This window comes from Meleagris gallopavo, chromosome Z, assembly GCF_905368555.1.
Source record: "Meleagris gallopavo chromosome Z, MGAL_WU_HG_1.1, whole genome shotgun sequence".
NCBI lineage: Eukaryota > Metazoa > Chordata > Aves > Galliformes > Phasianidae > Meleagris > Meleagris gallopavo.
Window position 1 is genome coordinate 1,674,975 of NC_139435.1, and position 13,919 is coordinate 1,688,893.

General features: G+C 43.1%; 1 protein-coding gene across 7 annotated transcripts in view; it reads left to right on the forward strand.

The window, feature by feature from the left end:
• Positions 1-865: 865 nt before the first annotated feature.
• The window catches only part of SMAD2 (SMAD family member 2), a 40,904-nt gene continuing 27,850 nt past the window's right edge, over positions 866-13,919 (forward strand). Inside the window, exons 1-2 of one of the 7 annotated variants that reach the window (XM_085212755.1) lie at positions 866-993; positions 9,179-9,464. In XM_085212755.1, the coding sequence (XP_085068881.1) occupies positions 9,232-9,464 (233 nt within the window). In that variant the 5' untranslated portion in view covers positions 866-993; positions 9,179-9,231. Of the gene's footprint in view, positions 1,037-1,719; positions 9,465-13,919 lie in introns of those variants that run through there. The other 6 variants (XM_085212758.1, XM_085212754.1, XM_085212756.1 and 3 more) reach the window with 6 other exon arrangements.

Genomic DNA, 13,919 nt, shown 5'->3' on the forward strand with positions numbered 1-13,919 from the left:
ATTGCTTTTTATTTTTACCAAAGGAGGCACTGCTCCTGAGGGTGCAGGTATGGGAGTGCTTTCTGGGGCTGCTGAAGCTGCAGACACACACCTTGCCTGGCTTCTCCACAGCACCCGCGCTCCTCAGGCAGTTTCTGGGCTCTGATGCTGTCTGCTTATTTTGCCTTTCCTTTCCTAAAGAAATGAGGCTCATGCAGCTCCTGTTTGTTTTTTGCCAGAAGTCCCCCAGCATCCTCTCCCCTCCTTTTTTTTTACCTATTTCAACCCAACTGGACAGAGATGCAGAGGCTCTGAAGACACGGCTGCCTGCGAACTGGCTGCAGCAGAACAGCCGTGTTAGGGATCAACCATGGGGAAAGGCAGAGAAAGCTCTGAGGAGACTCTGTGGGACTGAGGGGCAGTAAGGGATTCTGGGGGGCTTCGGCTGGAGTCTAAGGGGGTACTGAGGGGCTCTGGGAGGGCTTCTGCTGGGGTCTAAGGGAGTTCTGGAGGGGCTCTGTGGAGGCTCTGAAGGGACGAGATCCCCCTTCTCCATCACCCTCACAAGGCCTCCGCAGCGGATGGCCACAGTACCACAGCGCCCCTCAGTGCGCTTGCGCACTACACGACACGCAAACTCTGCCCCTTCAACCACCACCAGAGGGCGCGTCGGCCGGAGAGTGACAGCTGGAGCAGCCAATGACGAGCGCTGTTTTGCAGCGCGGCCGTGAGCCCGCCCACCCGGTTCCAGCCCTCCTCGTCTTGTTCTTTTTTTTTTCCCCTTACCGCCGCTCCCATTGGCAGCACAGTCCGCCAATCGGCTTCGAGGAAGGGTCAAACCAATCCCATCTCTCCTTCCTATCAGCCGCAGGTAGATCGGCCAATAGGCCGTCTCCCCTCCCACCTCGGTGGGCGGAGCGTAGCAGTCACCAACAGGCACGGGAAGGGCGGGCGGGCAGCACAGAGCGCTGTGGGACGCGGCGGACGAACAGCAGCTCCGAGAGGAGAGGAGAGGTCGGTGTGGGGCGCTCCGGCCGAGAGGAGGACGGGACTGAGGGTCAGCGGGAGCGGCGGGGAGAGGCAGGAGAACAGCGGGGTATTCCGAGCGGCGGGGAGAACCCGGTGCTGGCTGAACGGGCCTGGGCCCGGCGGGGGCCGCGCGGCGCCTTCTCCCCCTTTGTTGTGGTGGGGACGCGGCCGCGTTCGGGGCGGCGGGAGCGGGGAGGGAGGGGGGGAGAGTGGGATCCAACGCGGGGAACAGCATGAACCCACAGCGCGTGTCCGAGAGCCGTGCCTCCTTGAGCTCCGGCGGCCGTGTCCCTCTGGGGAAGGACCTTTCATCACGCTCCTCTCAGCTCGTGCATGGGCACTGCGATGCTCCTGTGAGAGCAGCGTGGCAGTTCATCTGTCTGTGCTGTTTTCTTGTTTCTTTCTGTTTTTTGGAGGGGAAGGGGAGTGCCTCGGTGCGGTCTTTCAGCCTTTGCTTCGGGGAAGTAAAAGATGGGTGAAGAGCCCTTGTGGCACCCGACAGCCCTGGAGAGCCGTTGGGTTCAACGGGCTGCAGCTTGGTTTTGTGTGTTGTTGGTTGGGCGTCGTGATCTTTGACAAAAGAAGCCGTGTGTGTTGTGCTCCCTTTCAAATCCCTTTACATTAAGTAGGTAGTTTTAAGGAAAAGTTCTGTTTTCTGGATCCACTGCAGGAAAAATTTCTGAAAATGCTGCTCCTGGTCACAGGTGAGTAACTTTCATCTGCAGAGAGAAGTTAGTAATGACAGCTTGTGAGGAGCCCACACTTAACAGCAGGTTTGCCTGTCCGTAAGTGTTCCACTCTTAGCCTGGAGAGCTGCACTTTCAGACTGATTCATGGCGTTATTTTTGTGGGGTTGGAGTGTGCAGTGAGGCTGATGAGTCTGTTCTCCAGAGTGGAAGAACCTCCTGTTGTTAAGTTGAAAGGCTTATCTAACGGAACGCAGTTGTTGTTTAGACTTTAAGAAGCATTATTGCAGTGTTGGAGCCGTGGTTGTGTGGTACATGAGTAGCTTTATTGTTTGATGGCTTTAAAACTTCAGTGTTCGCGAACTCCAGTGAATTACAGGGTGATGAGAATACAAATAAAGGTTTGAAGTTTGCAGTTGCTTCTCCCTGCCTCACTCCATTTGCTTAGCACTATCGTGGTGAAAGATAGCATTGATTATCAGTGCCTTTAAAAGAGGAGTGGGGGAGGATTGCACTAAGAGCTCAAACTTGAGTGTGTTCTTAGCATCACCTTTAACAGTAATTTGTGTTGTTTAATGACTTGTTAGAGGATTGGTCTGTAATCGTGTGGTTCAGGGTTGGACTGCACTGACAGTCACCAAAATGAACAGGAGTGCAGGTTCAGTTTTCTTTAAGGAAGAATCTGACCATGCGTAATACGGTTTTGGAGAAAACTTGTCAATGTTCCTGAGTTTTGTTTGATTGTAGTAATAATAATAATTCCCTTCCTTTCCCCTCCCCCCAAAATAAAGCACATCTGAAAAAAAGTGAATTTGAAGAAATTGGTCTCTTAACTGATATCTTTTCCTCTCCTGGAAACCGGGGGCACGAGCAAAATCAGATGAGTTTGAATCACAGTGTATCTCTAAATGCAAAGCCCGGCTGGGTGCTCCTTCACCTTCTTGCTCCACTTGATCTTTTAGAAGTGTTGAGCACTGGTTGATGTAATTGAGTGTATTGGAGCTCAGAAATCTCTGCTGCTGAGCGCAGATTTAAAAACAAAACTTGTCTCCATCTGTCTAATCTCCTTCCCACAATCGTACTGGGAGAACAGGCTTGGTAGTACGTTCTGGCTAACAAAGAATATGAATTATGGTTGAGACTGAAGAAAACTCCCAAGTTTTCTTTCTATAAAGAGCAGCACACAGAGTTTTAATTATTATAAAAGTATTCTAGATTTTTTCAAATGTACTCAATGCTGCCTTTATTACTGTGCATGTAAATGCCCTGTAATTGAAAGCAGCCATTTATGGGCCTGACTTGCTAAGTGAGCTGTAAATTCTGCTTTTCAGATTGGATTTAATGACTTTTATCATAAAGCCACAAACTGGTTGTGAGCTGTGCCGAGAGGCAAACAATACCTAAGCTTACTTTGCCAAAATATTTGTAATTGTGGATTTGTTAAACTGAATTGCTGCAGGTCATGCGATGGGATTAGTTTTTTGTAATAGAATGGGGAGTGTAGGCAGTGCTGTGCTCAATACTCTCTGGGCTAGAAGAAATTGGTGACCACAGAAAATGTTGCTAAACGTTGCTTTCAACTTCCTGTGGTGTTGCTGGATTGCAGAAAGGAAAACTTCGTTCCAGATGACTTTTTATTGTGATTGTGTTTGACAGCCAGGGTGTGAAGGGAGACCAAGAAGAGACTGTGAGAGAGCAGCTCCTGGGTCTGCTATCAGTGTAGTCTGGGGCTTGAGTTTGATTTAATTAAGCTGGAGCAAGATGAGCTTAATGGAGGACACTCTTCAAGCTCTGCCTGTGGTGGAGGAAGGAGAGTTTAACGAAGTTGGGAAACTGTTAAGTTATGCAGATAGAAGCTGAAGCAGGCACCCAAGTACCTGTTAATCAGTTCTGGGACTGCTCCTTTCACATTTACCCAGGAGCATTTCCTTTCTAACCTAATGGAACTGACTCTTGCCTGTTACACATGGAAAGTTTTAATCAAAACAAATTAGGTGAGAAGAGCTTAAACTGCTGTGGCTTGGAATGCTCATTTGGTGCTTTTGTGGCTCTGTTGAGGTCTTCCAGTATTAAGGAGCAGTGCTGTGAGTTCATAAATACTAAGTATGTGGGAGAAGGCTGCTGCTTTGCAGACAGGTGAATTGGCTGCCTGCAGCTGTGGTACATTTTTCAGGCTTCTAAGAGAATTGCTAAGATATATTACTCTTATAATTATTTCAATCAGAGGTCAGTAAAATTAACGTCTTCACTTCTTTCTTGTATTTCTGGTTGCATGCAATTCGGTGTCACTGGGTGAATGGTGTTGCTTCCAATCTGTTAGTTTTCTTCTAACAATAATGTTTTAATTGCGTTTTGAGTACTGCTTAGTAACTGGAGAAAAACTCAACTTCTGAAGCTTTTCTGTTGTTGTGTTGGTGCTTATTTTAGTTCTGCATATAAGAAATGTGAGTTTTCTCATTTGATTTGTAATCAAACATCATAAAATGCGTGAGAGGAAATGTGTATGTTCAAAGTAGAGGTATAATTCTCCTCAATGAGCTATATGGGGAAAAAAGTTGTTATGCAAAGTTTCAAGATCCCCTGGAGCATAATAAACTTCAAAATCTGTGCGCAAATTGAATCTATATAATGGCATGTAGCAAAATCCTCATTCTAAGGTTGTCCCAGAGAAGGAATTCTCTTTGCTGCTGGCCCTCTGGATCACAGGCAGCCTGTCTTGAACTTCAGCAGCTCATGCAGGAGCTGAGTCTGGAGCTTGGCTTTGCCAATGAAGCTGTGGCCAGATGGAGCCTTTGGGGAGACGGTGTTTCCAAGCCCTCCCCTCTGCTGTGTAATTGGCTGCAGGGCTCATCTGGGGGTAGACCATGGCACAGAGCTGGATTCTTCTCCCAGCTCTCTGCCACCATTGGCCCCACAGCAACAAACTCCAGCATCCTAAGGACAGGGAGGGAAGGGAACACGTGAAGCTGTACTATCCCAGCTTAAATGTAGGGAGAGAAGGAGGTGCATCACCTGAGTTCTATGTGTGGTTGTTCTTCAGAAACCTGTGTATGAATAGCAGACTTGAGCTTATCCAGATGATAAAAGAGGTATCTAACACACCTTTGTAGGATAAGAATAAGCCCCCATTGGGACTCAGGGCATGTTTTGGAGGAGTGCAGGAGCAGAAGTGAGATGTCCTCTCTTGTCCATTCCTCTAAGTTCTGTAAATAGAACGTATTCCCTCTGCAAGGAGAAAGAGCTTTTAGCTACAATATACAAAAATCAGGTTTCCTGCAAGGTGAGATGGTTAGTATTGGGGAAATTTGTTTCAGATTCAGTGTCTTGTTACTTGGAATAACGCAGCTTAAAGATTCCAGAAGCAGGCCATAAATTTTGTTATGCTTCAGTTCAGTACAAGGTGAAATGCTGCATCTTTTCGAGTTTCGCAGTTTTAATGACTTTGCATTGATATAGGTGACATGGAATACTACGTGTGCTATAGACCTTAAAGCTTTATCTCTCAGTACTGTTTGGCATAATGTAAGATCTTGCTGCTGCCTTAAACAGATGATGCTAGACTTAATATCTTTATTATGAAGGAATTATCATAGGGAGGCATGTGGAGGAGAAAGATGGATATTCCCTCTTCCTCTGAGATATGTGAAACATTGTGCACTGGGTGAAATTGGTATAGAATCCTGTCCAAATTCCAGGATTAATGAAAAAAAACAACAAACCACCCTTTTATATGACAAAATGGCCTGAAACTGGGAAGAAATAAAGTTTTAGACTCTCTTAAATGCCACAAAAAGGTTTTCTTTGATTCTCCTTTAGCTTCTGTCTTCCTTATTGCAGAAGAGCACTTGAAAATGATGTTATTCTCAGCCAGGTTACATAGAATAAAGTCAGGAGAAATCAGATTTCTTGATTTCAGATTTAAGATGAATGAACAGACTGGTATGAAATATGTTGCATAAGGCTTAACAGTAATTATCCAGAAGTTACTTGATATTTTTGTTTATGGTGTATACCGGGCAGGAAAGGAAAACTTCCCTTGAAGATTTCAGTCTGCCTGCATGCTGCCCTGAAGTTTTCCTTCATATTTTACGCTTAGTTATTGCTGGGATCATAGGCTTAATATTTAATCCCCATTTCAGAGAACCACAGCAGAATTGAATAATAGCAGACATGATTCAAACTGCAACTTTAGAAGTTGCCAGCAATCACACTGTTTGACCAACTATAGAAACGTGTGCATGAGGAAGCGGAATATACTGCGGGGGTAGAGATGAAGCATACCACCACCATTAGGCAATCTGCAAGTTTTCCAGCTATAATCTGTTGGATATAACAGCACGTGTTCCCTGTGTGCCAGCACTTCTAACACTGGTAGCTCTTTCAAACCCTTGAGTACTCAGAGCTGCAGTTTTAAGGCACAATCTGGCAAATGCGGTAAGAATTGAAGTAGTGGCAGCTTTCTGCTCCGTGTCACAGTTCTGCTGCCTTTCTCTGGCCACGCTCTTTGGTGCCTTTCTTGTGATGAGAGGCTCAACACGGAACAGAGCACTGAGGTATGGCCTCACCTGTGCTGAGTACGGAGGGCTGGCCACCTCCCTGCTTCTGCTGGCAGCGCTATTTCTGATACAAGCCAGGATGCTGTTGGTATTCTGGGCCACCTGAGCACACCGCCGGCTCGTGTTCAGCCGAGCATCAACCAACACCCCCAGGTCCTTCTCCTCCACACAGCCTTCCAGCTGCTCTGCCACGAGCCTGTAGTGATGCGTGGGGTTGTTGTGGCCAAAGAGCCACATTCACTAAGACGTTTGGTCTTAGTGAAGCTCATCCTGTTGGCCACAGCCCAGCTATCCAGATCATTCTGTAGGGCCTTCCCAGCCCCAGGCAGATCAGCGCTTCCTCCAACTTGGTGTAATCTGCAAACTTCCTTAGGGTGCAGTCAGTCCCCTCCTTCGGTTAATCAATAAAGCTAAGCTGGATTGCCCCAGTACTGATGCCTGGGGAGCACCACTCATGACTAGTTGCCAGTTGGATGTATCTCCATTCACCACCATTCTCTGGATGGTACTGAAAATACTACACAGGCAGGAAAAATGATTTTCTGCTGTTGGGATGGGGCTCTAAGCTAGATACACTGACTTCTGACACGTTAGGGTTTTTCTTAATTACTTTATTGCTGCTTTTTCCTTGCATAATTGAGGTTTGTACTTTGCTGTGCCTCCTGTAGGCATGGAGAAGTGTGTAACTTCTGCATACATTAGGCTAGCTGAAAGATTGTCCTGTGTGTATTCATCACAGTTGGCTGCAGCGTTAAGGTGAACAAAATCCTGTCCTACTTGTGTCATGTTCTCTTTGCTCACCCTTTGAAAGAAATGAGATTGCTGCTGGAATAGCTTGTTGAAATGCTTACTGATACCACTGGCAAATCCATGACATGGCATAACCATGGCTAGAAGAGCAGTCGTAGCCTCCCAGAATCACACTTAACTCTGCAGCCATGGCATATATATTGTTTTCTTAGATCATATGTCCTCCTATTTAAAAATAAATTGTTTTAATGTAAATGTGACTGCGAGACTAACAGATAAACTATGCTTTCTGAAAGCATCTGTAAAAACTAGTAAATGCGTGTAAGGAAAGTGGTAGAAATCAAGTAAAGAATCTGGAAAATTCTGATCAGTTAGAGCTGACCTGTCAGTCTTTTGGAAATGGAGAGAGGAGGATTTTTGCCTCAGACTATCTGAAAAATGTGAGAGTTCAAATGTAAAGCAAGTCTGAGATGCATGGGCTTTCTGCATGTAGCCTATTTCAAGACTTAATCAGCATGCATTTGAGACAGAAACACAAATTGTGGTCTGTATTTAAAAAAAAAAAGCACCAGAGAATACAGAAATTATGTATAGATATCAGTATTATCTCAAGGGAGAGAATACAGCAAGCTTGGACTCATGCTCTCAGGGGTATTGTAAAGCTGAAAATAGATAAAAGGACAGAGAATGTTTAGAAGGTTTGGAACAATAGGCAATTTAACATTTTGGTAAGTGAGATTGCTGAAGTGCGTACTTTACAATGCTGATAATCAGGGCAGTTGAAAGGTGACAAGTCAGAAGCTAAAGAATTGGTAATGCCTGTATTACGTGTTAGTGAGCTCCATAAACTTGGGAAGAACAGGTGTGTGGATGGGCAGTGATGGAGGTGTTTGGTTGGGTATGTCTGTCAGTATTGGCTCCTAGGGAGAACATAGCTTGAGTATCCTGCTTAGCACTGGGTTGAAAATGTTGGCTATTGAGATTGTTTCTGTAGTTTGCTGTAACTGGGGCTCCAGTATAATGCTTCTGCAGCCTGCAAAATTTGACCTGCAGCCTGACGTATTGGTCACAATTCTGTAATAATTTAACACCATTGAAAGAACAGTTCTTCTCATGCTATAGTCTTATATGAAGGTGAAACTTTTCATTTAGGATAGATGAATTATTATTTAAAGCTGCCTGTGGAATATAACCCAGCTTTTGTTGACTTGTTGGTTCTCATTGAAATCGTGAAGGCGTGATGAAGCAAAAATCAGCCAGGAATACCGTAACCTGAAGTGTCCCAAATGAACCATTGCTGTTTTGCAGATGAGAAACCTTTACAAGGTGAGGTATATTTTGGATAGAAGTGAGGAGCGTGCCTGCACAGTATGCGCATAAGCTGCCTAGAAAGCTCTGATTGAGTAGCTTGAAGGTAACATTTCATACTTGGCCTCAACAAGGTACTATTACAACTTAGAGTGCTGAAGTTTGACAGCACGGTAAGTTTGTGGAATTCAGATATCCTGTTACTGCCTGGAAATAAGACTACTTCTGACTTCAATGCAGCGCTTCTGTCTGTAGATGATGCTGTCCTCAAACAAGCTCCAATAGCTGTCTGCTTAAAATGATACAGCTGATTTGGGGCTTATATTTTAATGCCTGAAAGTACCCTGATACAAACTGTAAAACTAGGAAGTTTGTGTGTGTATATTTATCTATGTATATATATAAAACTGGCTATCATTTCTTCTAATCTGTTTGAAGTACAAATAGAGATGAATGCCAGACGTAGCTCAAATTTCAGCATCCCTCCTGATGTTGTATGTAATTGCCCCGATTGGGTACTTGATATCAAATGAAAGGGTGTTAGAATTCAAAACAAACACAACTGCACCACTCAGGTAGCTACAAAATGAGATTTTAAATGTCCTTTAACGGATTTTGAGAGACTTAATGATTTAAATTAGTGACATTTTGGAAGGTTGATTATCTGTAGGCTTTGAGTTGTAGATTAGAGCTGTGGAATAAACTCATCATCAAAATTTAAAGTGAATTTCAGATCCACCTCCTGAACTATTACCTGAATTGTTTGGAGGTGGCATGTCCTATAGCATTTGATAATGGAAGATCCTAAGCAAGGATTGTTCTCAAGTAAAACCTCAGTGCTAATGTGTCTGTTTCGGTTTGCGTTTTTAGGGATCAGACAGAAATCTCTAATTGTGTGCTGAGCATTCTGTCTGGTGGAAGTCATGTCATCCATACTGCCATTCACTCCACCGGTTGTGAAGAGACTTCTTGGGTGGAAAAAATCCGCTGGTGGTTCCGGAGGGGCCAGCGGTGAGCAGAATGGGCAGGAGGAGAAGTGGTGTGAAAAAGCGGTGAAAAGCTTGGTCAAGAAGCTAAAGAAGACAGGACAGCTGGATGAGCTTGAGAAGGCCATTACCACTCAGAACTGCAATACGAAGTGTGTGACAATACCAAGGTAAGTTCTGTTGCGTTCAACATTCCTTACAGCCCTTAAGGAGTGACTAAATGGATGTTAATTTGTGTGAAGAAATTAATTACAGAATCAGTTGCATGCCTTTGATTCTTTAAAAGTTCTTTAAAACCTGTTTTGGTTTTATGTACTGCTTGCTTCAATTCTTAGAACTGAATCACATGCTTTGTACATTCACAATTTCTTATAAGTTTACAATTCAGTTTTTATTACTAACTGGATTCCAGTTTGTGTATGTTCTGGTGGTGCCTACCACAGCTCTTAGCTCATAACACTGCCATATGCTTTTATTTGATAACTCTCTGTATTTGGAGGGGCTTATTTGAACTTGCACTTCCACATTAAAACAAACAAAAAAAGTCTAGTTTTTCCTTGGTCAACACTTCAGTCCTCTTAATTATTATTTTCAGTTGTATATGGAAGTTTTGTTGAAGTTTTACAGCCTGCATCCGTTTTCCCATTTGAAGGGAAACATCAGTGGAAGCAGTTTTTCTGAAGACTTATTATTTGTTATTGGTTAATGAAAGTGCTTTTCATTTAATAACTTAAGAGTACTTCTAGATCTTCTCTTCTGCTCCGTATATGTATGTATATTTAGGTAAACAGCTTGCATTCTACCCCTTTGACTTTCTCAATTCATTGCAATTGCTGTGCGAGAGACAAGAGTTGTGTTTGTTAAGTGTATCTCCAGGTTCATGTTGTACAGAAATCCCACTGACAGTGCATGTGTAAGGGGTGCAGCATGAATCTCAGATCACTCTATGGTGCGTTTCTATAAAAATGTAAGAAAGTATGGTGACAGGAATATTTTGGGCATTTAGCCCTCTGACACTTAGAATAGTTTCTAAGGAACAGAAACTGCATATTTTTGACCTTAATTTCTGTATTATTAGCACACTGATCCCAGCTACTTTTAAGCTTTGTTTTAATCATAGTTCCATCTACATTCAACTGATGTCAGTTGTGGTTGCCACCTGTCAAATGTGTTACGGCTGTTACCTGATCATGGTTTTAGCATTATCTTTTAGGTTTGCCATAGTTTTTTCTGTAATCCATACATGTTGCTGCTTTCATTCTGCCATCTATTTTCTGTTCATTTTTTGTTTGTAATGCCGCCTCCCGCCTGCGTTTTCTTTTCAAGCTATCCCCAAATTTTCTGGGTTTCTCATTTCCTTTGTACAGTCTCCTTGTTGTGATGGGCAGTTCTTGCTGGATTGTGATGTACTGTTCTCACCTATCTTTGGGTCAGCTGAAGGAGAGCTCACCTACATTTTACTTTTCTTGACCACTGTGTAAGTAAACTGGTTAGCTGGAGCTCTTTGGGTAGTGTTGGCATAAGGTTTAGTTTTAAACAAATGGCTTTGGTGCTAACAGGTGAATGATATCAGTATATAGACTTCATTTTCATAGCTGGCTTTTGTACTGTTGCTGTTATTTCACTTTACGGCAGTAGTCTGGGCTCCCAGAAAAGACCAAATGTCATCTCAGTACTGTAGTGACTTCTGGAATTTTTTGTTTTTGGATTTAGTAAGCTAATAAAACTGCTGCTCAGTTGCTGAGGCGCACGTCTGTCATGAGTGAAGGTTTGGGTTTTTTGTTGTTGCTGGTTTTTGACCAGTTTTGATAATTGCTTAACTCAGGATATCGGCAAGTGCTGTGTGATGCCCCTTTGTGGAGCTGTTGCTTTACAACATCACTAGAAGTTTCACTTGTGGTTTCAAAAGCTGCTGGTCCCATTGAAAATTTCCATAGTTTGATAAAATGGTTAATTCTAGTATACTTTTTTCATCTCAAAACTGAGAGTGGCTTGGATGGAACCGAATTAAAGCTGCCCCTTCAGAAATCTGCGTACACACAGCTTTTGATAATCCCGTTGCGTTGTTCTGTTTCTATTTGTCAAGGTGACCACACAGAAAGTGGGGCTGATGCTGTGTGAGGTACCCAAACTGCTCGTGTGAATTACCACAACTTCTTATGCAGACAAATCGAGGTTCTGAGAAAGCAGAAGCAAACAGATGGAGTGGGTGTTGGCATCACACAGCAGGGATGCTGAGCTCCTCAGAAGTGGGTCAGTAATCTAGAGCAGAGGCTAAATAAGTACAGAGGTCCATTTCACACCAGCCCTTGAAGTAATTTGGAGTTATCTTGCTGAATCCTCCCGGAAAGCCAGTGGGATTCTAATCTCATAATCCTTAGGTATCCTTAAACTAAATGTGGAGACTTGAGTTCACTTTTCTAGAATATATAATGAATTCAGGTACATTTAAGATCATGTCTTTATGCTCTCCCCTGCAGTTCTGATTATAAATAGAGCACGAGAAACAAGTCAGTGAAGAAAGATTTTTATATGAGACTTCTATTGGAGTAGCTACTTCCTCATTAGCACGGATTGAAATGAGTAGTTTGTAAATAACATTAATTAAAATCCGCATCCTTAACAAACCAAACCACACTGTGCAGTGCAGAGCTAGCTAGCATGTTCATAGCGTGTATTCATGGTTTAAAAAGTTGTTTCAGTGGTGACGGAACATTTGTGCTCAAGGTAGAGAAAAACAAATCTCTGGATTCAGTATTTTTGACTGTATCACCTATGTGGCTCTCCTGTCTTGAAATACAGCAGTGTTTCTGTAAACTAATTCCATCCTGTGTTGTGCTGGCACAGTCTGCATGAGGCAGTGTTGAACTGAGGCATACGGTGTCACAGAGTGTAAGTACTCTTTTTGTTCCAGTATATGTGGGAGGATAAGGAAGGGCTGGGTGCCTCCCATCAGTCTCAGCATCTGCAGCCTTCATTCATTTCAGCTTTGCATAATGAATAGAGCTTCCATGCATGCCCTGACAAGGTGACTGCTAACTGGGAGGAAGGAGCAGCTAAAAGATGTCTATAGCAGTATACCTCTGTTTCCTTTTCCAGATGCTGTGTCCTCATGTCAGTACTCTAGGAGGGTTTCATAGGGTTGAAGACTTTCTGCTTGAACAGACACAATTTTTGTTGGTCTTAATGGCAGTAGTTATATTAGAACTACTGCATACATTTGCTTTTGTTACTGTGCTTGGAATGCCACTTAGCATTGAGTTTTCTTTGTGATGGGGAAGTTGAGTCTCTACGGAGGAGGTAAATTTTATCACTGCTTTATAGTAATCTGTGGCTCAAAAGAAAAATATTGAATGTGTTGACAAGTGATTTGCTGGAGTACTGGCTGAAGGAAGGTTTTAAGTCCAAGTTTCCTTAAGTCACAGTTTAGGGATTTTTCGCTGTGGTGCTTTAGAGTAAGTACAGAGTGAAATGAACAGCTGCTCCCAGTGCAGAGAGGAGGCTGACCCTCTTGCAAGCCCTTGTTTTCCTGCCTCCTGTGCCATTAGTTTGGGAAGGTGCTCTCTGGGAAACGGTTGCTCTTACTTCAGTTCAGTATGAATATGGAAAATGTCTTATCTCTGCCCTCTGCCCTTCTTGCTTCACATGAGGGATAGCATCTCTGTGCTGTTTCCTGATTTTCAAACACTTATTGTTTCTTGTTTTTCAGCAGCCTCTCAAATGAAAAAATGAGAGAGGCTCAAATCCTGCTGTTGTTTGGTTGTGGACTTTTTTTTTTTTTTTTGAATATATATATATATATATATATATAGCTGAATTATGGAATTTGTAGTGGTGAATTCCATGCTTTTACCATTCAGAGGCAGAGGAGAAACCCAACAATGGACTCCCATCGTTTTGGGAATATAGAAGATTTCGAGGAAGCGTTGGGTAAAATACAAAGCAGATAATTGCTAGTGAATTGTTTGCTTTGAGTTGAGATTACAAGCTGCCTTCTGACCAGTTCCTTAGTTTTGTTGTATTTCCAATGTATTCTACAAGGACTGAGACACTTAAAGCTGGTGAAAGTTCACCAATCACCTAGAGGCAAGATCACGTGCCATGGTCCGAATTCTCCAAAGCAACAAGGAATTTCTCAAGCATGCCAGTGTTGTTCTGTTGTTTGCTTACCCTGCAGAACTCTCTTCATCTTCTGCAGTGAGTTAGCAGTATGGCTAAGATAAGTAGCTTAGGCACAGCATATTGCGTGTGTTAAAACCGTATTCTGAAAGTTGGCTCTTGTGTTACTTAACATAACCTCCGTGCATGTAACTAAATAATGCTAATGAAGTGTTTACAAAAGAGTTAGCAGCAGAAGTAAACTAAGCAAATAAAGGCATTTGTAATGATGGGACCAAGTCGACTGCTCGTGAGCAAACATATTTTAAAATGGTGAGATTTGGTTGCCTTTTTCTTTATATAAATTAATAAAAAGTAAATGGTAGTTTAGGTATAAAGCTCACTGTTTTTATTTACCATAACCTGTGCTACCAGTTGTTGGTTTTTTTTTTTAGATTCCATGGGAATGTTTGTTGGGAAAGAGCTCACACAGCTGCATGCAGTCACTTAGTTTTCAGGATGCCTTT